At 45.8% G+C, this 25,934-nt stretch overlaps 1 protein-coding gene across 1 annotated transcript in view; it reads left to right on the top strand.

Annotated features, from left to right (window-relative positions):
- LOC140406450 (receptor activity-modifying protein 1-like) overlaps positions 1-25,934 on the top strand; it is an 84,144-nt gene that overhangs the window by 6,465 nt on the left and 51,745 nt on the right. Inside the window, exons 2-3 of the mRNA XM_072494488.1 lie at positions 1,410-1,580; positions 12,368-12,470. Coding sequence (XP_072350589.1) covers positions 1,410-1,580; positions 12,368-12,470 — 274 coding nt within the window. The remainder of the gene's footprint in view (positions 1-1,409; positions 1,581-12,367; positions 12,471-25,934) is intronic.

The following is a 25,934-nucleotide window of genomic DNA, read 5'->3' as shown; positions in this document are numbered from 1 at the left end:
CTCTCTGCCTTCTATGACCTAGCCAGTTCTGTATCCACCTTGCCAGCTCACCCCTGAACCCGTGTGACTTCACCTTTTGTACTAGTCTACCATGAGGGACCTTGTCAAAGGCCTTACTGAAGTCCATATAGATAACATCCACTGCCCTACCTGCATCAATCATCTTAGTGACCTCCTCGAAAAACTCTATCAAGTTAGTGAGACACGACCTCCCCTTCACAAAACCATGCTGCCTCTCACTAATACGTCCATTTGCTTCCAAATGGGAGTAGATCCTACCTCGAAGAATTCTCTCCAGTAATTTCCCTACCACTGAAGTAAGGCTCACTGGCCTGTAGTTCCCTGGATTATCCTTGCTACCCTTCTTAAACAGAGGAACAACATTGGCTATTCTCCAGTCCTCCGGGACATCCCCTGAAGACAGTGAGGATCCAAAGATTTCTGTCAAGGCCTCAGCAATTTCCTCTCCAGCCTCCTTCAGTATTCTGGGGTAGATCCCATCAGGCCCTGGGGACTTATCTACCTTAATATTTTTTAAGACACCCAACACCTCGTCTTTTTGGATCTCAATATGACCCAGGCTATCTACACACCCTTCTCCAGACTCAACATCTACCAATTTCTTATCTTTGGTGAATACTGATGCTAAGTATTCATTCAGTACCTCGCCCATTTCCTCTGGCTCCACACATAGGTTCCCTTGCCTATCCTTCAGTGGGCCAACCCTTTCCCTGGCTACCCTCTTGCTTTTTATGTACGTGTAAAAAGCCTTGGGATTTTCCTTAACCCTATTTGCCAATGACTTTTCGTGACCCCTTCTAGCCCTCCTGACTCCTTGCTTAAGTTCCTTCCTACTTTCCTTATATGCCACACAGGCTTCGTCTGTTCCCAGCCTTTTAGCCCTGACAAATGCCTCCTTTTTCTTTTTGACGAGGCCTACAATATCTCTCGTTATCCAAGGTTCCCGAAAATTGCCGTATTTATCCTTCTTCCTCACAGGAACATGCCGGTCCTGAATTCCTTTCAACTGACACTTGAAAGCCTCCCACATGTCAGATGTTGATTTGCCCTCAAACATCCGCCCCCAATCTATGTTCTTCAGTTCCCGCCTAATATTGTTATAATTAGCCTTCCCCCAATTTAGCACATTCATCCTAGGACCACTCTCTGTGGAAACCCAGAGATACAACAGTCAGTGTGTCAGACCCTCTCTTCCATCATAACTCTCCATCTCTCTGCCTTTTTCCAGTCAACATAATTCCCTCCATTCTTGTTGTATATTCCAAGTAATTGTCATTCTGTGTTGTTCCTACTAATGAGAATGATGAATTGTAACATTATGTTTGATGCTTACTGTTTAATTATCAATACTTAATATCTAAAAGTGACATTACTCCTTATATTCACAGCTCTTGTTGAAGCCATGAGCAGCAATACCAACCTGTCCCAATTGAATATAGCCATGGAGTCAGGCTCCACCATGGTACCTGGATCTTATCCCAGTCCTGCATCAAAGCCAGAATCTACAATGGGATATGCAGAACAAGAAACATTTACAACCCATGACAACAATCCAGAGGGTGAGTGTGGCATTTTCTTTCAGAATAAAACTCTCGCTGTAACTGGGAACTATTAGTCTAACAAGATGTGCTGATTTACATAATCCATTGCCTGTGGAAGTGGTCAGGGGGCAAACAAGGCTTCTTTTGTGAGGGCCACGAAGAATCCAGCATGAGTTTTAAGGATACAAAGAAATAACATTTATTTACAATAACATATATATATATATATATATATACACACAACAGCAGCAGCAACTTCCTTGCTGCTCACTACTTCCTGCTGGTTCCAAACTGGCCAGCTTTATTTATACAGGGAGTCTGCTAATGATTTCTCCGCCCCCCCTCATTGGGGAAGCTCATACTCCCACAGGATTGTGGGATAGTCATTAGTCCCCAGCCAATGGTAAGTAGGCAGGTTATAACATCCCTCCCCCCCAAAGTCCAAGGAATCCACCGAAGACCCTGGCGAAGGAGGGCGTCGAACTCGTTTTGCCGCAGGCCGGACACCATTTGCACGCGGCGCTGGATCAGGCGGCGTATAACGAGACGGAGACTGGCGCTTCCGTGATGAACGGCGTAACGGTTGTACATCCACGGCCCGTGGGCCCGAGGATTCCCCCTCTGAGGCGTCCTGTGTCTCCATCTCGGAGTCGGAGTCTGCTGCCTCCATCATCTCGGCGTCTCTATCTCCGCGCGGTTCTGTAACGACCTGCGCAGGCTTTGAGTGCGGCACCAGAGGAAGATTGTGAGGAATACTTTCCATTATGTCTGGTCTCTGCGGCTGTAGAAATGAGCTCCGGGGGCGGGGAATCTTTGGAAGGGATAGTCTTCTGGACCGAACGTGGTCTACATGTTTGCGCTGGAGATTGTAGCCACCTAAATTGGCCAACTCCCGATTTAAAATGGCGAACGGCAAAGGCTGATGGGAAAGTCAGCCAACACAGACAGAAACCAGCGGCTGCAGGTTTGCTGTGTATTTAACTCTGCAAAAGGCCAGACAACATCGAAACCAGCGACCATCAGCATAACAATGTAGCAGCCATCTGCATACTGATGAGCAATCCCCGGGAACAATAAGTAACATTTTGGACACACAAAGCAAAGCCAGACTCCTCGGCACCAGCAGGAGCCAACACAAAGGAGGTGGACAAGCACCTCAAGACCGCCCATCGATCAGGGAACCGCTCCAGTATTGGAGAAATCGAACCAAGTGATTGGGACAAAGTCCAATCACTTGGGACCAGGTACAGGGTTCGCCCCGAAAGGCGGGAAGCCCCTGGGGACTATAAGAGTTAAGCCCCAAGTTCAAATCACTCTCTTCAGCTCTCTTCACCTCTGCGTCCTGCCCGGGTCGCCCAGCAACACGAACCAACATTGACCGTGACCGGTGCAGTGACTCCCGACAAAGTAAGTCTTAATTCAACGCTCGCTACGAGATAGGCGCTCCTAGCTACCAATCCGTACCAACTTCGAATCCCGCAGACTCAGAACCCGAACGAAAGGCTATTTGTTTCCCTGACCTGGTGGGCCAGTTCCAAGTTAAGTATTGGCCTGTTAGTTGTAGAAGTAGCTTAAACGTAGAATTTGTGCATGAGTAGCGATTACTGTGTATAATAAATGTGCTTTGATTTGAATCTTACTAATCGGTGTGTTGGATTATTGATCATTACTCGGACTTGCACCTCGTGGCGGTATCATAAAGATACCTGGCAACTCGAGAGCAAAGGTAATAAAACAGAGCAATTGAACCAAGGAGAAAATCAGCAACAAGATGATCCATCGACATGGAAGACTGCTTCTTTAGGCCTCGTTTGAATGTCTGCACTGTGCGCTCCGCCAATCCATTTGAAGCCGGGTGGTAAGGGGTTGTGCGGATATGAAATTAAATGAAAATCGCTTATTGTCACAAGTAGGCTTCAAATGAAGTGACTGTGAAAAGCCCCTAGTCACCACATTCCAGCGCCTGTTCGGGGAGGCTGGTACGGGAATGGCGTACGCCGTTCATCTTCATGAACCTCGCAAACGCCTCACTTGTGAATGGAGTGCCGTTATCCATGACCAGCACCTCGGGGAGGCCATGCGTACTAAAAGACAAAAGCATCTTCTCGATTGTTGCGCAGGACGTTGTGCCTATCATCTTGTGCACCTCTAACCATTTAGACTGGGCATCGATTAATAGAAGGAACATGGATCCTTGAAAAGGGCCGGCGAAATCCGCATGCAAGCGTGCCCAAGGCCGCCCTGGCCATTCCCAGTGATGTAGGGGCGCGGCCGGCAGAAGCTTCTGATGCTCCTGACAAATGGAGCAGTTTTGGGCCACCTTCTCAATGTCGGTGTTGAGGCCTGGCCACCAGACATAACTCAGGGCCAACATTTTCATTTTGGTCACACCTGGATGCCCATTGTGCAAGTCTGTTAGTATCAGTTCCTGTCCTTTTTCCGGGACAATCACACGCGTCCCCCACAAGAGGATGCCGTCTTCCACGCTGAATTCTGACAGCTTGGAGGAAAATGCCCGCAACTCGCCTGGGAGCTGTCTTTGCTGCCCACCATACAGGACTATGTGCCGAACCTTTGACAGGACTGGCTCCATCTGGGTCCACTCACGGATCTGTGATGCTGTGACAGGCAAGGTGTCCATAAAATTTAGGGTTGCAACCACCTCACTGGTCGTGGAGGTCGACATGGGGCCGGTCGATAAAGGCAATCGGCTCAGCGCGTCGGCATTCGCTATCTGCGTTCCTGGTTTGTGCTCCAGGGAATACTCGAATGCAGCGACCAACAAAGCCCAGCGCTGGATCCGTGCGGAAGCAATGGGCGGTATTGGCTTATCCTCTCTGAAAAGTCCCAGCAGAGGCTTATGATCAGTCACGATAGTGAAGTGGCGGCCATACACGTACTGGTGGAAACGTTTCACCGCAAAGACCACTGCCAGGCCCTCCTTCTCGATCTGTGCGTACTTTTTCTCCGCTGCAGTCAATGTGCGGGAGGCGAAAGCTATCGGCCGCTCGGCCTCGTTCTCCATCTTGTGGGACAAGATGGCCCCAATACCATACGGGGATGCATCACATGTGACTATCATAGAATTTACAGTGCAGAAGGAGGCCATTCAGCCCATCGAGTCTGCACCGGCTCTTGGAAAGAGCACCCTACCCAAGGCCAACACCGCCACCCCATCCCCATAACCCAGTAACCCCACCCAACACTGACAAGCAAAGGCTTCCCAGGATCATAGTGGGTTAGTAACCCAGACGACGACAATTGTTGTTTTACCCGCCAGAAAGCGGTTTCTTGCAGCTGACCCCAAACCCAGATGTGATTCTTCTTCAGCAGAAGATGCAACGGGGCCAGCGTAGTTGCCAGATTGGGGAGGAACTTCCCGTAATAGTTTACGAGGCCAAGAAAAGGATGAAGATGCAAAGCGTCAGTCGGGGCGGGCGCCTGTTGAATTGCACACACCTTCTCTGCGACGGGGTGCAAACCCTTTGCGGTCCACCCGATAACCCAGGTAGACTACTTCCTTCGCCTGAAAGACGCACTTTGTGCGACATAAACGGACTCCAGCCTCCGAAAAGCGTCTAAGGACAGCCTCCAAATTTTCCAAATGTTCCTGCTCCGACGTCCCTGTAATCAAAACGTCGTCTAAGTTGACAGCAACATGTGGTAAACCTCTCAAAATGCCCCCATAACGCGTTGAAAAATAGCGCAGGCAGAGAATACTCCAAAGGGCAAACGTGTATATTCATACAGGCCCCGGTGTGTATTAATCGTTACATATAGTCGGGAGGCAAGGTCCAACTCCAACTGTAGGTAGGCATGACTCATATCTATTTTTGTGAACGAGAGTCCACCTGCAAGCTTCGTTTAGAGATCCTCTATGCGAGGCATTGTGTATCGGTCGACTCGGGAAGCCGTATTCACTCTAAGTTTATAGTCGCCGCACAAGCGAACTGTGGCATCTGGCTTCATTACAGGTACAATTGGTGCTGCCCAGTCAGCGAAACGAACGGGCCTGATAATACCCAAAGTCTCCAAACGAGTGAGCTCCCCTTCTACCTTCTCGAGCAAGGCATAAGGCACCGGGCGCGCCCGGAAATAGCGCGGCGTGGCTCCTGGTTCGACTTGCATACGGGCTATGGCCCCTTTTATTTTCACCAAACCGGGCTGGAATACATCTGGGTATTGTCCTAGCACCTCAGTCAACCCTCCAGAACCTGTTTGGAGGATGTGCTGCCATTGCAACCGCAAATGGCGCAACCAGTCCTGACCAAACAGGCTGGGCCCATGGCCGCGCACCACGATAAGTGGGAAACGCCCCTCCTGGCATCCATAAACAACAGGGGTCATCGTAGTTCCTGCAATGTCCAATGGTTCCCCCGTGTAGGTGGCCAACCTGGCCTGTGAGTCGGTTAATGTAAGGGTCTGTATACCCTGCTTGATGCGGTCGAATGTCCTCTGGGCGATCACGGAGACCGCTGCGCCAATGTCCAACTCCATCTCAAGCGGGTGACCATTGACCCGTACTGTCACCTTAATGGGGGCCACACGGGGAGCTGCCACACAATGCAGCTGCAGGCAGTCGTCCTCCGTCTCCACGTCCTCGGGAGTAGTCGCCGCAGGTTCATCCACATGGAAGATACGGCCCCTGGGCTGGTCCCAGTTATGGCCCCTGGGCTGGTCCCAGTTTCAGTCGGAATGACGGCGTCTCTGGCGCCCCCAGGACCGGCATCCGTGACGGGATCGGCGCCTACAAGTCTGACACGGACATGGCTCCTCATCAATTGGTTCTGGAGAAGGCTCCCTTCGGGGAGGAATGTCTGACGGCCACTGGCGTCGATCCGGACGTCACCTTGTCCAAGGTACCGCAGGGGTGCGGGGGGATGCTTTTGGACAGAAGGGATTGTGTCCCAAGGCATGCACTTCCATTCCCTGTAGCTCCTGCACTCCTCGTTCTGCGCTCTCTCAGGACAATACTATTTGAATGGCCTGTTGAAAAGTCAATGTTGGCTCCGCTAACAACTTTCTCTGGGTGGCTGCATTGTTAATACCGCAAACCAAACGGTTGCGTAACTTTTCTGACAAGGTCTCACCATAGTCACAGGACTCCGCAATCCTCTGTAGCCTGGATAGAAAGTCATCAAGGGATTCTCCTGGGGTGCTCTCAGCGGTATTAAACCGGTAATGTTGGACTATCGTGGACGGGGTTGGGTTAAAATGCTGCCCCACTAAGTTCACAAGTTCATCAAACGTTTTGGTGTCCGGCGCAGCTGGGTACGTAAGGCTCCTAATCACCCCAAACGTATGCGGGCCGCAGGCGGTGAGCAATATGACCACCTGCCGCTCGTTTTCGGTGATATTGTTTGCCCGGAAATAGTAACGCATCCGTTGTGCGTACTGGTTCCAGCTTTCCAGCGCAGCATCAAAAACATCCAAACGTCCGTACAGAGGCATGGTGTAATAGAAAACAACTTCCAACCTGTATCCAACAAATATTTCTCCACCCCCCTCATTGGGGAAGCTCATACTCCCACAGGATTGTGGGATTGTCATTAGTCCCCAGCCAGTGGTAAGCAGGCAGGTTATAACAGCTTCCTTTGACTTGTTTCAATCAAAAATGTAATTCGAGATCCTATAATCTATTTTGGATAGAAAGAGGGGCCTTCACCTTAGTCTAACATCTGTCACAGGTAAATTGCTAGAATCATTATTAAGGTGTGATAACAGGATATTTAAAAATCTTAGCAGGATCAGGCAGAGTCAACACAGTTTTGTGAATGAGGAATCATGTGGAACTCATTTAGTAGAGGCCAAGGTGGATAGGGGGGAACATTGAGATGTGGTGGACTTGGATTTCCAAACGGCATTTGGAAAAGTTACGTATCAAACGTTACTAGACAATGTGGTGCAGAGGGTAACAGGTTAGCATGCACTGAGAATTGGTTCGCCTCCAGGAAGCAGAGAGTGGGGATAGATGGGTGTTTTTCAAGTTTGCGAGCTGTAACTAGTGCAGTGCGCAGGGATTGGTGTTGGGGGCCTCTTTTAATTACTTGGATGAAGGGACCAAATGGATACCAAGATTGATTGGAAAGTTGTTTGTCACGAGTCAGCAAAAGGATACAAATAGGTTTAGCGAGTGGGCAGAAATTTGGCAGATAGATTAGAATGTGGGAAGTCCGGACTTGTCCACTTTGGCAGGAAGAATAGAAAAGCAGCAAATTCCTTAAATGGAGAGAGTTTGACGAACTCTGAGGTACAGAGGGAACTGGGTGGAGTGCTACAGGAAGGCAAATGGAATGATGGTGTTTATTGCAAGGAGACTTGAATATAAAAGTGAGGAAGATTCACTGCAGTGGTACAGGGTGTTGGTGAGAGCACACCTGGAATACTTGTACAATTTTGGTCTCCTTATTTGAAACAGGGTGTAATTGTATAAGAAGCAGTTCAGAGAAATTCACGTAACTCATTCCCAAAATGAAGGGCTTATATGTTAGGAGGGAAGGTTGGGCGGTTTGGTCCTTTACATTGGAGTTCAGAGGAATCATCCTCAAATACGGAAGATTGGAGGGCTTGCTCACGTATTCGCTTTGTTTGGCCGCTTGTTCCGCACTGTAACCAATCACTGCCGATGTACCATTTGTCAATGTTCTCTGTCGATTATTTTTGTCTACGATGCACAGACTGTGTACGTTCCGTTGGCTGCAGAAAAATACTTTCCCCTGTACTTCGATACATGTGCCAATAAATCAAATCAGGTGGATTCTGAGAAGATGTTTTCAATAATGTGGGAGAGTAGGGGGCATAGTTAAAGAATAAGACATCTCCTTTTTAATATTCTCAGTTATAATCCCCTCTCTCTTGGTTATATTCCCCCCTCTCTCGGTTATATTCCCCTCTCTCGGTTATATTCCCCTCTCTCGGATATAATCCCCTCTCTCAGTTATATTCCCCTCTCTCGGTTATATTCCCCTCTCTCGGTTGTATCCTCTCTCTCGGTTATATTCCTCCCTCTCGGTTATATTCCTCTCTCTCGGTTGTATTCCTCTCTCTCGGTTGTATTCCCCTCTCTCGGTTATATTCCCATCTCTCGGTTATATTCCCCTCTCTCGGTTATATTCCTCTCTCTCGGTTATATTCCTCCCTCTCGGTTATATTCCTCTCTCTCGGTTGTATTCCTCTCTCTCGGTTGTATTCCCCTCCCTCGGTTATATTCCCCTCTCTCGGATATAATCCCCTCTCTCGGTTATATTCCCCTCTCTCGGTTATATTCCCCTCTCTCGGTTGTATCCTCTCTCTCGGTTATATTTCTCCCTCTCGGTTGTATTCCTCTCTCTCGGTTGTATTCCCCTCCCTCGGTTATATTCCCCTCTCTCGGATATAATCCCCTCTCTCAGTTATATTCCCCTCTCTCGGTTATATTCCCCTCTCTCGGTTGTATCCTCTCTCTCGGTTATATTTCTCCCTCTCGGTTATATTCCTCTCTCTCGGTTGTATTCCTCTCTCTCGGTTGTATTCCCCTCTCTCGGTTATATTCCCATCTCTCGGTTATATTCCCTTCTCTCGGTTATATTCCCCTCTCTCGGTTATATTCCCCTCTCTCGGTTATATTCCTCTCTCTCGGTTATATTCCCCTCTCTCGGTTATATTCCCCTCTCTCGGTTATATTCCCCTCTCTCGGTTGTATCCTCTCTCTCGGTTATATTTCTCCCTCTCGGTTATATTCCTCTCTCTCGGTTGTATTCCCCTCTCTCGGTTATATTCCCATCTCTCGGTTATATTCCTCCCTCTCGTTGTATTCCTCTCTCTCGGTTGTATTCCCCTCTCTCGGTTATATTCCTCTCTCTCGGTTATATTCCCCTCTCTCGGTTATATTCCCCTCTCTCGGTTATATTCCTCTCTCTCGGTTGTATTCCCCTCTCTCGGTTATATTCCACTCTCTCGGTTATATTCCACTCTCTCGGTTATATTCCTCTCTCTCGGTTATATTCTGCTCTCTCGGTTGTATTCCTGTCTCTCGGTTATATTCCCCTCTCTCGGTTATATTCCCCTCTCTCGGTTATATTCCCTTCTCTCGGTTATATTCCCCTCTCTCGGTTATATTCCCCTCTCTCGGTTATATTCCTCTCTCTCGGTTATATTCCCCTCTCTCGGTTATATTCCCCTCTCTCGGTTATATTCCCCTCTCTCGGTTGTATCCTCTCTCTCGGTTATATTTCTCCCTCTCGGTTATATTCCTCTCTCTCGGTTGTATTCCCCTCTCTCGGTTATATTCCCATCTCTCGGTTATATTCCTCCCTCTCGGTTGTATTCCTCTCTCTCGGTTGTATTCCCCTCTCTCGGTTATATTCCTCTCTCTCGGTTATATTCCCCTCTCTCGGTTATATTCCCCTCTCTCGGTTATATTCCTCTCTCTCGGTTGTATTCCCCTCTCTCGGTTATATTCCACTCTCTCGGTTATATTCCACTCTCTCGGTTATATTCCTCTCTCTCGGTTATATTCTGCTCTCTCGGTTGTATTCCTGTCTCTCGGTTATATTCCCCTCTCTCGGTTATATTCCCCTCTCTCGGTTATATTCCCCTCTCTCGGTTATATTCCTCTCTCTCGGTTATATTCCCCTCTCTCGGTTATATTCCCCTCTCTCGGTTATATTCCCCTCTCTCGGTTATATTCCCCTCTCTCGGTTATATTCCCCTCTCTCGGTTATATTCCTCTCTCTCGGTTATATTCCCCTCTCTCGGTTATATTCCCCTCTCTCGGTTATATTCCCCTCTCTCGGTTATATTCCCCTCTCTCGGTTATATTCCTCTCTCTCGGTTATATTCCCCTCTCTCGGTTATATTCCCCTCCCTCGGTTATATTCCTCTCTCTCGGTTATATTCCCCTCTCTCGGTTATATTCCCCTCTCTCGGTTATATTCCCCTCTCTCGGTTGTATCCTCTCTCTCGGTTGTATTCCTCTCTCTCGGTTGTATTCCCCTCTCTCGGTTATATTTCCCTCTCTCGGTTATATTCCCCTCTCTCGGTTATATTCCCCTCTCTCGGTTATATTCCTCTCTCTCGGTTCTATTCCACTCTCTCGGTTGTATCCTCTCTCTCGGTTGTATTCCCCTCTCTCGGTTATATTCCACTCTCTCGGTTGTATTCCTCTCTCTCGGTTATATTCCCCTCTCTCGGTTATATTCCCCTCTCTCGGTTATATTCCCCTCTCTCGGTTATATTCCCCTCTCTCGGTTATATTCCTCTCTCTCGGTTCTATTCCACTCTCTCGGTTGTATCCTCTCTCTCGGTTGTATTCCCCTCTCTCGGTTATATTCCACTCTCTCGGTTGTATTCCTCTCTCTCGGTTATATTCCCCTCTCTCGGTTATATTCCCCTCTCTCGGTTATATTCCCCTCTCTCGGTTATATTCCCCTCTCTCGGTTATATTCCCCTCTCTCGGTTATATTCCTCTCTCTCGGTTCTATTCCACTCTCTCGGTTGTATCCTCTCTCTCGGTTATATTCCCCTCTCTCGGTTATATTCCACTCTCTCGGTTGTATTCCTCTCTCTCGGTTATATTCCCCTCTCTCGGTTATATTCCCCTCTCTCGGTTATATTCCCCTCTCTCGGTTATATTCCTCTCTCTCGGTTATATTCCTCTCTCTCGGTTATATTCCTCTCTCTCGGTTATATTCCCCGGGATAATCCAGGAAACAATAGGCCGGTGAGCCTCACGTCAGTAGTATGTAATTTATTGGAGAGAAGTCTCAGGGACAGGATTTATACCCACTTGGAAACAAATGGACTCATTAGCGATAGACAGCATGGTTTTGTGACGGGGAAGTCGTGCCTCACTAACGTGATCACGTTTTGAGGAGGTGACAAAGATGATTGATGAGGGGAGGGTGGTGGATGTTGTTTACGTGGACTTCAGTAAAGCCTTTGACAAGGTGCCTCATGGCAGACTGGTACAAAAGGTCAAGTCACACAGGAAGTGATAAGATGGATACTGAACTGGCTTGGTCACAGAGGGCAAAGGGTAGCAGTAGATTGTTGTTTTCTGAATGAAAATTTGTGACAAGTGGTGTTCCATAGGGATCTGTGCTGGCGCCTCTGTTGTTTGTAGTGTATATAAACGATTGTGGGGAAAATGTAGCAGGTCTGATTAATAAGTTCGCGGATAACACTGGTAAAAGTTTGCGGATGACACCGTTAAAACTCTTAGGAATGTAGAAAGTCAGAGAGACCTGTGTGTGAAGATCCACAGATCTTTGAAGGCGGCAACACAAGTGGACAAGGTCGTCAAGAAAGCATACGGAATGCTTGTCTTCATTGGACGGGGCATCGAGTATAAAAACTGACAAGTCATGCTGCAGTTCTATGGAACATTGGTAAGTACGCACTTGGAATATTGCGCACAATTCTGGTCGCCACACTACCGGAAGGATGTGGAGACTTTGGAGAGGGTGCAAAGGAGGTTTACCAGGATGTTGCCTGGTCTGGAGGGTGTTAGCTATGCGGAGAGACTCTATAGACTCGACTGTTTTCATTAGAAAGACAGAGATTGAGGGGGTGAACTGATGGATGCCTGGAAGATTATGAGGGATATGGAGGGTTTTGGCAAAGGTTGGTATCATGGCCGGTACGGGCTTGGAGGGCCAAAGGGCCTGTTCCTGTGCTGTATTATTCTTTGTTCATTGTTCTCTTGCTTATATTCCGCCCCCACCCCCACCTCTCGCTGGACAGGATTTCAACAGGATATATTCCTTATTTCTACAAGAGTCACTTTGCCATCTACTGTGATGACTGATCATTTATTTCCAACTTAGGATACTTGTTCAACATGGTTCGTGACCACTGTGGCAAAGTATTTGAAGAACAGACGCAGAATATTGGGCAACAACAGTGGTGTAACTGGACAGCAATTGCCAGGTGAGTGATTTGGAAAATATACCTTCATTATGTGAAATTGCACTGGACCCAACTCCTTGTTATTCAAGGTGAGGATCACTCACTGTGTAACTGTACAGAGTCACTGTTTACTCAGGGTGAGGATCACTCACTGTGTAACTGTACAGAGTCACTGTTTATTCAGGGTAAGGATCACTCACTGAGTAACTGTACAGAGTCACTGTTTATTCAGGGTGAGGATCACTCACTGTGTAACTGTACAGAGTCACTGTTTATTCAGGGTAAGGATCACTCACTGTGTAACTGTACAGAGTCACTGTTTATTCAGGGTGAGGATCACTCACTGTGTAACTGTACAGAGTCACTGTTTACTCAGGGTGAGGATCACTCGGTGTAACTGTACAGAGTCACTGTTTATTCAGGGTGAGGATCACTTACTGTGTAACTGTACAGAGTCACTGTTTATTCAGGGTGAGGATCACTCACTGTGTAACTGTAAAGAGTCACTGTTTATTCAGGGTGAGGATCACTCACTGTGTAACTGTATAGAGTCACTGTTTATTCAGCAGGGTCACTCACTGTGTAACTGTACAGAGTCACTGTTTATTCAGGGTGAGGATCACTCACTGTGTAACTATACAGAGTCATTGTTTATTCAGGGCGAGGATCACTCACTGTGTAACTGTACAGAGTCACTGTTTATTCAGGGTGAGGATCACTCACGGTGCAACTGTACAGAGTCACTGCTTACTCAGGGTGAGGATCACACACTGTGTAACTGTACAGAGTCACTGTTAATTCAGGGTGAGGATCACTCACTGTGTAACTGTACAGAGTCACTGTTTACTCAGGGTGAGAATCACTCACTGTGTAACTGTACAGAGTCACTGTTTATTCAGGTTGAGGATCACTCACTGTGTAACTGTACAGAGTCACTATTTATTCAGGGTGAGGATCACTCACTGTGTAACTGTACAGAGTCACTGTTTATTCAGGGTGAGGATCACTCACTGTGTAACTGTATAGAGTCACTGTTTATTCAGGGTGAGGATCACTCACTGTGTAACTGTACAGAGTCACTGTTTATTCAGGGCGAGGATCACTCACTGTGTAACTGTACAGACTCACTGTTTATTCAGGGCGAGGATCATTCACTGTGTAACTGTACAGAGTCACTGTTTATTCAGGGTGAGGATCACTCACTGTGTAACTGTACAGAGTCACTGTTTACTCAGGGTGAGGATCACTTACTGTGTAACTGTACAGAGTCACTGTTTATTCAGGGTGAGGATCACTCACTGTGTAACTGTACAGAGTCACTGTTTATTCAGGGTGAGGATCACTCACTGTGTAACTGTACAAAGTCACTGTTTATTCAGGGTGAGGATCACTCACTGTGTAACTGTATAGAGTCACTGTTTATTCAGCGTGAGGATCACTCACTGTGTAACTGTACAGAGACACAGTTTATTCAGGGTGAGGATCACTCATTGTGTAATTGTACAGAGTCACTGTTTATTCAGGGTGAGGATCACACACTGTGTAACTGTACAGAGTCACTGTTTATTCAGGGTGAGGATCACTCACTGTGTAACTGTACAGAGTCACTGTTTATTCAGGGTGAGGATCACTCACGGTGCAACTGTACAGAGTCACTGTTTACTCAGGGTGAGGATCACTCACTGTGTAACTGTACAGAGTCACTGTTTATTCAGGGTGAGGATCACTCACTGTGTAACTGTACAGAGTCACTGTTTACTCAGGGTGAGGATCACTCACTGTGTAACTGTACAGAGTCACTGTTTATTCACGTTGAGGATCACTCACTGTGTAACTGTACAGAGTCACTATTTATTCAGGGTGAGGATCACTCACTGTGTAACTGTACAGAGTCACTGTTTATTCAGGGTGAGGATCACTCACTGTGTAACAGTATAGTCACTGTTTATTCAGGGTGAGCATCACTCATTGTGTAACAGTACAGAGACACTGTTTATTCAGGGTGAGGATCACTCACTGTGTAACTGTACAGAGTCACTGTTTATTCAGAGTGAGGGTCACTCACTGTGTAGCTGTACAGAGTCACTGTTTATTCAGGTGAGGATCACTCACTGTTTAACTGTACAGTGTCACCATTTATTCAGGGTGCGGATCACTCACTGTGTAACTGTACAGAGTCACTGCTTATTCATGGTGAGGATCACTCGCTGTATAACAGTACAGAGTCACTGTTTATTCAGCAGGGTGAGGATCACTCGCTGTGTAACTGTACAGAGTCACTGTTTATTCAGGGTGAGGATCACTCACTGTGCAACTGTACAGAGTCACTGTCTATTCAGCAGGGTGAGGATCACTCACTGTGTAACGGTACAGTCACTGTTTATTCAGGGTGAGGATCACTCACTGTGTAACTGTACAGAGTCACTGTTTATTCAGTGTGAGGATCACTCACTGTGTAACTGTACAGAGTCACTGTTTATTCAGGGTGAGGATCACTCACTGTGTAACTGTACAGAGTCACTGTTTATTCAGGGAGAGGATCACTCACTGTGTAACTGTACAGAGTCACTGTTTATTCATGGTGAGGATCACTCGCTGTATAACAGTACAGAGTCACTGTTTATTCAGTGTGAGGATTACTCGCTGTGTAACTGTACAGTCACTGTTTATTCAGGGTAAGGATCACTCACTGTGTAACTGTACAGAGTCACTGTTTATTTAGGGTGAGGATCACTCACTGTGTAACTGTACAGAGTCACTGTTTAATCAGGGTGAGGATCACTCACGGTGTAACTGTACAGAGTCAGTGTTTATTCAGGGTAAGGATCACTTACTGTAACTGTACAGAGTCACTGTTTATTCAGGGTGAGGATCACTCACTGTGTAACTGTACAGAGTCACTGTTTATTCAGGGTGAGGATCACTCACTGTGTAACTGTACAGAGTCACTGTTTATTCAGGGTAAGGATCACTCACTGTGTAACTGTCAGAGTCACTGTTTATTCAGGGTACGGATCACTCACTGCGTAACTGTACAGAGTCACTGTTTATTCAGCAGGGTGAGGATCACTCACTGTGTAACTGTACAGAGTCACTGTTTATTCAGGGTGAGGATCACTCACTGTGTAACTGTACAGAGTCACTGTCTATTCAGCAGGGTGAGGATCACTCACTGTGTAACTGTACAGAGTCACTGTTTATTCAGCAGGGTGAGGATCACTCGCTGTGTAACTGTACAGAGTCACTGTTTATTCAGCAGGGTGAGGATCACTCGCTGTGTAACTGTACAGAGTCACTGTTTATTCAGGGTGAGGATCACTCACTGTGTAACTGTACAGAGTCACTGTCTATTCAGCAGGGTGAGGATCACTCACTGTGTAACTGTACAGAGTCACTGTTTATTCAGCAGGGTGAGGATCACTCGCTGTGTAACTGTACAGAGTCACTGTTTATTCAGGGTGAGGATCACTCACTGTGTAACTGTACAGAGTCACTGTTTATTCAGCAGGGTGAGGATCACTCACTGTGTAACTGTACAGAGTCACTGTTTATTCAGGGTGAGGATCACTCACTGTGTAACTGTAGAGAGTCACTGTTTATTCAGGGTAAGGTTCACTCACTGTGTAACTGTACAGAGTCACTGTTTATTCAGGGTAAGGATCACTCACTGTGTAACCGTACAGAGTCAATGTTTATTCAGATAAGGATCACTCATTGTGTAACTGTACAGAGTCACTGTTTATTCAGTGTGAGGATCACTCACTGTGTAACTGTACAGAGTCACTGTTTATTCAGGGTGAGGATCACTCACTGTGTAACTGTACAGAGTCACTGTTTATTCAGGGTGAGGATCACTCACTGTGTAACTGTACAGAGTCACTGTTTATTCAGGGTGAGGATCACTCACTGTGTAACTGTACAGAGTCACTGTTTATTCAGGGTGAGGATCACTCACTGTGTAACTGTACAGAGTCACTGTTTATTCAGTGTGAGGATCACTCACTGTGTAACTGTACAGAGTCACTGTTTATTCAGGGTGAGGATCCCTCACTGTGTAACTGTACAGAGTCACTGTTTATTCATGGTGAGGATCACTCGCTGTATAACAGTTCAGAGTCACTGTTTATTCAGTGTGAGGATTACTCGCTGTGTAACTGTACAGTCACTGTTTATTCAGGGTAAGGATCACTCACTGTGTAACTGTACAGAGTCACTGTTTATTTAGGGTGAGGATCACTCACTGTGTAACTGTACAGAGTCACTGTTTAATCAGGGTGAGGATCACTCACGGTGTAACTGTACAGTCACTGTTTATTCAGGGTAAGGATCACTCACTGTAACTGTACAGAGTCACTGTTTATTCAGGGTGAGGATCACTCACTGTGTAACTGTACAGAGTCACTGTTTATTCAGGGTGAGGATCACTCACTGTGTAACTGTACAGAGTCACTGTTTATTCAGGGTAAGGATCACTCACTGTGTAACTGTCAGAGTCACTGTTTATTCAGGGTACGGATCACTCACTGCGTAACTGTACAGAGTAACTGTTTATTCAGCAGGGTGAGGATCACTCACTGTGTAACTGTACAGAGTCACTGTTTATTCAGGGTAAGGATCACTCACTGTGTAACTGTACAGAGTCACTGTCTATTCAGCAGGGTGAGGTTCACTCACTGTGTAACTGTACAGAGTCACTGTTTATTCAGCAGGGTGAGGATCACTCGCTGTGTAACTGTACAGAGTCACTGTTTATTCAGGGTGAGGATCACTCACTGTGTAACTGTACAGAGTCACTGTCTATTCAGCAGGGTGAGGATCACTCACTGTGTAACGGTACAGTCACTGTTTATTCAGGGTGAGGATCACTCGCTGTATAATTGTACAGGGTCACTGTTTATACAGGTTGAGGATCACTCACTGTGTAACTGTACAGAGTCACTGTTTATTCAGAGTGAGGGTCACTCACTGTGTAACGGTACAGAGTCACTGTTTATTCAGGGTGAGGATCACTCGCTGTGTAACTGTACAGAGTCACTGTTTATTCAGTGTGAGGATCACTCACTGTGTAACTGTACAGAGTCACTGTTTATTCAGGGTAAGGATCACTCACTGTGTAACTGTCAGAGTCACTGTTTATTCAGGGTGAGGATCACTCGCTGTATAATTGCACAGGGTCACTGTTTATACAGGTTGAGGATCACTCACTGTGTAACTGTACAGAGTCACTGTTTATTCAGAGTGAGGGTCACTCACTGTGTAACGGTACAGTCACTGTTTATTCAGGGTGAGGATCACTCACTGTGTAACTGTACAGAGTCACTGTTTATTCAGGGTAAGGATCACTCGCTGTGTAACTGTACAGTCACTGTTTATTCATGGTGAGGATCACTCGCTGTATAACTGTACAGAGTCACTGTTTATTCAGTGTGAGGATCACTCGCTGTGTAACTGTACAGTCACTGTTTATTCAGGGTAAGGATCACTCACTGTGTAACTGTACAGAGTCACTGTTTATTCAGAGTGAGGGTCACTCACTGTGTAACGGTACAGTCACTGTTTATTCAGGGTGAGGATCACTCGCTGTATAACTGTACAGGGTCACAGTTTATTCAGGGTGAGGATCACTCACTGTGTAACTGTACAGAGTCACTGTTTATTCAGGGTAAGGATCACTCGCTGTGTAACTGTACAGTCACTGTTTATTCATGGTGAGGATCACTCGCTGTATAACGGTACAGAGTCACTGTTTATTCAGTGTGAGGATCACTCGCTGTGTAACTGTACAGTCACTGTTTATTCAGAGTAAGGATCACTCACTGTGTAACTGTACAGAGTTACTGTTTATTCAGAGTGAGGGTCACTCACTGTGTAACGGTACAGTCACTGTTTATTCAGGGTGAGGGTCACTCGCTGTATAACTGTACAGGGGCACTGTTTATACAGGGTGAGGATCACTCACTGTGTAACTGTACAGAGTCACTGTTTATTCAGGGTGAGGATCACTCACTGTGTAACTGTACAGAGTCACTGTTTATTCATGGTGAGGATCACTCGCTGTATAACTGTACAGAGTCACTGTTTATTCAGTGTGAGGATTACTCGCTGTGTAACTGTACAGTCACTGTTTATTCAGGGTAAGGATCACTCACTGTGTAACTGTACAGAGTCACTGTTTAATCAGGGTGAGGATCACTCACTGTGTAACTGTACAGAGTCACTGTTTATTCAGGGTAAGGATCACTCACTGTAACTGTACAGAGTCACTGTTTATTCAGGGTGAGGATCACTCACTGTGTAACTGTACAGAGTCACTGTTTATTCAGGGTGAGGATCACTCACTGTGTAACTGTACAGAGTCACTGTTTATTCAGCAGGCTGAGGATCACTCGCTGTGTAACTGTACAGATTCACTGTCTATTCAGCAGGGTGAGGATCACTCACTGTGTAACTGTCAGAGTCACTGTTTATTCAGGGTGAGGATCACTCGCTGTATAATTGTACAGGGTCACTGTTTATACAGGTTGAGGATCACTCACTGTGTAACTGTACAGAGTCACTGTTTATTCAGAGTGAGGGTCACTCACTGTGTAACGGTACAGTCACTGTTTATTCAGGGTGAGGATCACTCACTGTGTAACTGTACAGAGTCACTGTTTATTCAGGGTAAGGATCACTCGCTGTGTAACTGTACAGTCACTGTTTATTCATGGTGAGGATCACTCGCTGTATAACTGTACAGAGTCACTGTTTATTCAGTGTGAGGATCACTCGCTGTGTAACTGTACAGTCACTGTTTATTCAGGGTACGGATCACTCACTGTGTAACTGTACAGAGTCACTGTTTATTCAGAGTGAGGGTCACTCACTGTGTAACGGTACAGTCACTGTTTATTCAGGGTGAGGATCACTCGCTGTATAACTGTACAGGGTCACAGTTTATTCAGGGTGAGGATCACTCACTGTGTAACTGTACAGAGTCACTGTTTATTCAGGGTAAGGATCACTCGCTGTGTAACTGTACAGTCACTGTTTATTCATGGTGAGGATCACTCGCTGTATAACGGTACAGAGTCACTGTTTATTCAGTGTGAGGATCACTCGCTGTGTAACTGTACAGTCACTGTTTATTCAGAGTAAGGATCACTCACTGTGTAACTGTACAGAGTTACTGTTTATTCAGAGTGAGGGTCACTCACTGTGTAACGGTACAGTCACTGTTTATTCAGGGTGAGGGTCACTCGCTGTATAACTGTACAGGGGCACTGTTTATACAGGGTGAGGATCACTCACTGTGTAACTGTACAGAGTCACTGTTTATTCAGGGTGAGGATCACTCACTGTGTAACTGTACAGAGTCACTGTTTATTCATGGTGAGGATCACTCGCTGTATAACTGTACAGAGTCACTGTTTATTCAGTGTGAGGATTACTCGCTGTGTAACTGTACAGTCACTGTTTATTCAGGGTAAGGATCACTCACTGTGTAACTGTACAGAGTCACTGTTTATTTAGGGTGAGGATCACTCACTGTGTAACTGTACAGAGTCACTGTTTAATCAGGGTGAGGATCACTCACGGTGTAACTGTACAGAGTCACTGTTTATTCAGGGTAAGGATCACTCACTGTAACTGTACAGAGTCACTGTTTATTCAGGGTGAGGATCACTCACTGTGTAACTGTACAGAGTCACTGTTTATTCAGGGTGAGGATCACTCACTGTGTAACTGTACAGAGTCACTGTTTATTCAGCAGGCTGAGGATCACTCGCTGTGTAACTGTACAGATTCACTGTCTATTCAGCAGGGTGAGGATCACTCACTGGGTAACTGTACAGAGTCACTGTTTATTCAGCAGGGTGAGGATCACTCGCTGTGTAACTGTACAGAGTCACTGTTTATTCAGGGTGAGGATCACTCACTGTGTAACTGTACAGAGTCACTGTTTTTTCAGGGTGAGGATCACTCACTGTGTAACTGTACAGAGTCACTGTTTATTCAGGGTGAGGATCACTCACTGTGTAACTGTACAGAGTCACTGTTTATTCAGCAGGGTGAGGATCACTCACTGTGTAACTGTACAGAGTCACTGTTTATTCAGGGTGAGGATCACTCACTGTGTAACTGTACAGAGTCACTGTTTATTCAGGGTAAGGTTCACTCACTGTGTAACTGTACAGAGTCACTGTTTATTCAGGGTAAGGATCACTCACTGTGTAACTGTACAGAGTCGATGTTTATTCAGCATAAGGATCACTCACTGTGTAACTGTACAGAGTCACTGTTTATTCAGTGTGAGGATCACTCACTGTGTAACTGTACAGAGTCACTGTTTATTCAGGGTGAGGATCACTCACTGTGTAACTGTACAGAGTCACTGTTTATTCAGGGTGAGGATCACTCACTGTGTAACTGTACAGAGTCACTGTTTATTCAGCAGGGTGAGGATCACTCGCTGTGTAACTGTACAGAGTCACTGTTTATTCAGGGTGAGGATCACTCACTGTGTAACTGTACAGAGTCACTGTTTATTCAGCAGGGTGAGGATCACTCACTGTGTAACTGTACAGAGTCACTGTTTATTCAGGGTGAGGATCACTCACTGTGTAACTGTACAGAATCACTGTTTATTCAGGGTGAGGATCACTCACTGAGTAACTGTACAGAGTCACTGTTTATTCAGGGTGAGGATCACTCACTGTGTAACTGTACAGAGTCACTGTTTATTCAGTGTGAGGATCACTCACTGTGTAACTGTACAGAGTCACTGTTTATTCAGGGTGAGGATCCCTCACTGTGTAACTGTACAGAGTCACTGTTTATTCAGGGAGAGGATCACTCACTGTGTAACTGTACAGAGTCACTGTTTATTCATGGTGAGGATCACTCGCTGTATAACAGTTCAGAGTCACTGTTTATTCAGTGTGAGGATTACTCGCTGTGTAACTGTACAGTCACTGTTTATTCAGGGTAAGGATCACTCACTGTGTAACTGTACAGAGTCACTGTTTATTTAGGGTGAGGATCACTCACTGTGTAACTGTACAGAGTCACTGTTTAATCAGGGTGAGGATCACTCACGGTGTAACTGTACAGTCACTGTTTATTCAGGGTAAGGATCACTCACTGTAACTGTACAGAGTCACTGTTTATTCAGGGTGAGGATCACTCACTGTGTAACTGTACAGAGTCACTGTTTATTCAGGGTGAGGATCACTCACTGTGTAACTGGACAGAGTCACTGTTTATTCAGGGTAAGGATCACTCACTGTGTAACTGTCAGAGTCACTGTTTATTCAGGGTACGGATCACTCACTGCGTAACTGTACAGAGTCACTGTTTATTCAGCAGGGTGAGGATCACTCACTGTGTAACTGTACAGAGTCACTGTTTATTCAGGGTAAGGATCACTCACTGTGTAACTGTACAGAGTCACTGTCTATTCAGCAGGGTGAGGTTCACTCACTGTGTAACTGTACAGAGTCACTGTTTATTCAGCAGGGTGAGGATCACTCGCTGTGTAACTGTACAGAGTCACTGTTTATTCAGGGTGAGGATCACTCACTGTGTAACTGTACAGAGTCACTGTCTATTCAGCAGGGTGAGGATCACTCACTGTGTAACGGTACAGTCACTGTTTATTCAGGGTGAGGATCACTCGCTGTACAATTGTACAGGGTCACTGTTTATACAGGTTGAGGATCACTCACTGTGTAACTGTACAGAGTCACTGTTTATTCAGAGTGAGGGTCACTCACTGTGTAACGGTACAGTCACTGTTTATTCAGGGTGAGGATCACTCGCTGTATAACTGTACAGGGTCACAGTTTATTCAGGGTGAGGATCACTCACTGTGTAACTGTACAGAGTCACTGTTTATTCAGGGTAAGGATCACTCGCTGTGTAACTGTACAGTCACTGTTTATTCATGGTGAGGATCACTCGCTGTATAACTGTACAGAGTCACTGTTTATTCAGTGTGAGGATCACTCGCTGTGTAACTGTACAGTCACTGTTTATTCAGGGTAAGGATCACTCACTGTGTAACTGTACAGAGTCACTGTTTATTCAGAGTGAGGGTCACTCACTGTGTAACGGGTCAGTCACTGTTTATTCAGGGTGAGGGTCACTCGCTGTATAACTATACAGGGGCACTGTTTATACAGGGTGAGGATCACTCACTGTGTAACTGTACAGAGTCACTGTTTATTCAGGGTGAGGATCACTCACTGTGTAACTGTACAGAGTCACTGTTTATTCATGGTGAGGATCACTCGCTGTATAACTGTACAGAGTCACTGTTTATTCAGTGTGAGGATTACTCGCTGTGTAACTGTACAGTCACTGTTTATTCAGGGTAAGGATCACTCACTGTGTAACTGTACAGAGTCACTGTTTATTTAGGGTGAGGATCACTCACTGTGTAACCGTACAGAGTCAATGTTTATTCAGCATAAGGATCACTCATTGTGTAACTGTACAGAGTCACTGTTTATTCAGTGTGAGGATCACTCACTGTGTAACTGTACAGAGTCACTGTTTATTCAGGGTGAGGATCACTCGCTGTGTAACTGTACAGTCACTGTTAATTCATGGTGAGGATCACTCGCTGTATAACGGTACAGAGTCACTGTTTATTCAGTGTGAGGATCACTCGCTGTGTAACTGTACAGTCACTGTTTATTCAGAGTAAGGATCACTCACTGTGTAACTGTACAGAGTTACTGTTTATTCAGAGTGAGGGTCACTCACTGTGTAACGGTACAGTCACTGTTTATTCAGGGTGAGGGTCACTCGCTGTATAACTGTACTGGGGCACTGTTTATACAGGGTGAGGATCACTCACTGTGTAACTGTACAGAGTCACTGTTTATTCAGGGTAAGGTTCACTCACTGTGTAACTGTAGAGAGTCACTGTTTATTCAGGGTAAGGATCACTCACTGTGTAACCGTACAGAGTCAATGTTTATTCAGCATAAGGATCACTCATTGTGTAACTGTACAGAGTCACTGTTTATTCAGTGTGAGGATCACTCACTGTGTAACTGTACAGAGTCACTGTTTATTCAGGGTAAGGATCACTCGCTGTGTAACTGTACAGTCACTGTTTATTCATGGTGAGGATCACTCGCTGTATAACGGTACAGAGTCACTGTTTATTCAGTGTGAGGATCACTCGCTGTGTAACTGTACAGTCACTGTTTATTCAGAGTAAGGATCACTCACTGTGTAACTGTACAGAGTTACTGTTTATTCAGAGTGAGGGTCACTCACTGTGTAACGGTACAGTCACTGTTTATTCAGGGTGAGGGTCACTCGCTGTATAACTGTACAGGGGCACTGTTTATACAGGGTGAGGATCACTCACTGTGTAACTGTACAGAGTCACTGTTTATTCAGGGTAAGGATCACTCGCTGTATAACTGTACAGAGTCACTGTTTATTCAGTGTGAGGATTACTCGCTGTGTAACTGTACAGTCACTGTTTATTCAGGGTAAGGATCACTCACTGTGTAACTGTACAGAGTCACTGTTTATTTAGGGTGAGGATCACTCACTGTGTAACTGTACAGAGTCACTGTTTAATCAGGGTGAGGATCACTCACGGTGTAACTGTACAGAGTCACTGTTTATTCAGGGTAAGGATCACTCACTGTAACTGTACAGAGTCACTGTTTATTCAGGGTGAGGATCACTCACTGTGTAACTGTACAGAGTCACTGTTTATTCAGGGTGAGGATCACTCACTGTGTAACTGTACAGAGTCACTGTTTATTCAGCAGGGTGAGGATCACTCGCTGTGTAACTGTACAGATTCACTGTCTATTCAGCAGGGTGAGGATCACTCACTGTGTAACTGTACAGAGTCACTGTTTATTCAGCAGGGTGAGGATCACTCGCTGTGTAACTGTACAGAGTCACTGTTTATTCAGGGTGAGGATCACTCACTGTGTAACTGTACAGAGTCACTGTTTATTCAGGGTGAGGATCACTCACTGTGTAACTGTACAGAGTCACTGTTTATTCAGGGTGAGGATCACTCACTGTGTAACTGTACAGAGTCACTGTTTATTCAGCAGGGTGAGGATCACTCACTGTGTAACTGTACAGAGTCACTGTTTATTCAGTGTGAGGATCACTCACTGTGTAACTGTACAGAGTCACTGTTTATTCAGGGTAAGGTTCACTCACTGTGTAACTGTACAGAGTCACTGTTTATTCAGGGTAAGGATCACTCACTGTGTAACTGTACAGAGTCGATGTTTATTCAGCATAAGGATCACTCACTGTGTAACTGTACAGAGTCACTGTTTATTCAGTGTGAGGATCACTCACTGTGTAACTGTACAGAGTCACTGTTTATTCAGGGTGAGGATCACTCACTGTGTAACTGTACAGAGTCACTGTTTATTCAGGGTGAGGATCACTCACTGTGTAACTGTACAGAGTCACTGTTTATTCAGCAGGGTGAGGATCACTCGCTGTGTAACTGTACAGAGTCACTGTTTATTCAGGGTGAGGATCACTCACTGTGTAACTGTACAGAGTCACTGTCTATTCAGCAGGGTGAGGATCACTCACTGTGTAACGGTACAGTCACTGTTTATTCAGGGTGAGGATCACTCACTGTGTAACTGTACAGAGTCACTGTTTATTCAGTGTGAGGATCACTCACTGTGTAACTGTACAGAGTCACTGTTTATTCAGGGTGAGGATCACTCACTGTGTAACTGTACAGAGTCACTGTTTATTCAGCAGGGTGAGGATCACTCACTGTGTAACTGTACAGAGTCACTGTTTATTCAGGGTGAGGATCACTCACTGTGTAACTGTACAGAATCACTGTTTATTCAGGGTGAGGATCACTCACTGAGTAACTGTACAGAGTCACTGTTTATTCAGGGTGAGGATCACTCACTGTGTAACTGTACAGAGTCACTGTTTATTCAGTGTGAGGATCACTCACTGTGTAACTGTACAGAGTCACTGTTTATTCAGGGTGAGGATCCCTCACTGTGTAACTGTACAGAGTCACTGTTTATTCAGGGAGAGGATCACTCACTGTGTAACTGTACAGAGTCACTGTTTATTCATGGTGAGGATCACTCGCTGTATAACAGTTCAGAGTCACTGTTTATTCAGTGTGAGGATTACTCGCTGTGTAACTGTACAGTCACTGTTTATTCAGGGTAAGGATCACTCACTGTGTAACTGTACAGAGTCACTGTTTATTTAGGGTGAGGATCACTCACTGTGTAACTGTACAGAGTCACTGTTTAATCAGGGTGAGGATCACTCACGGTGTAACTGTACAGTCACTGTTTATTCAGGGTAAGGATCACTCACTGTAACTGTACAGAGTCACTGTTTATTCAGGGTGAGGATCACTCACTGTGTAACTGTACAGAGTCACTGTTTATTCAGGGTGAGGATCACTCACTGTGTAACTGTACAGAGTCACTGTTTATTCAGGGTAAGGATCACTCA

Source organism: Scyliorhinus torazame, unplaced genomic scaffold (assembly GCF_047496885.1).
Source record: "Scyliorhinus torazame isolate Kashiwa2021f unplaced genomic scaffold, sScyTor2.1 scaffold_538, whole genome shotgun sequence".
In the NCBI taxonomy this organism is placed as follows: domain Eukaryota; kingdom Metazoa; phylum Chordata; class Chondrichthyes; order Carcharhiniformes; family Scyliorhinidae; genus Scyliorhinus; species Scyliorhinus torazame.
The sequence above is the reverse complement of the archived record's forward strand: the minus strand, read 5'-3'. Positions and strand labels throughout refer to the sequence as shown.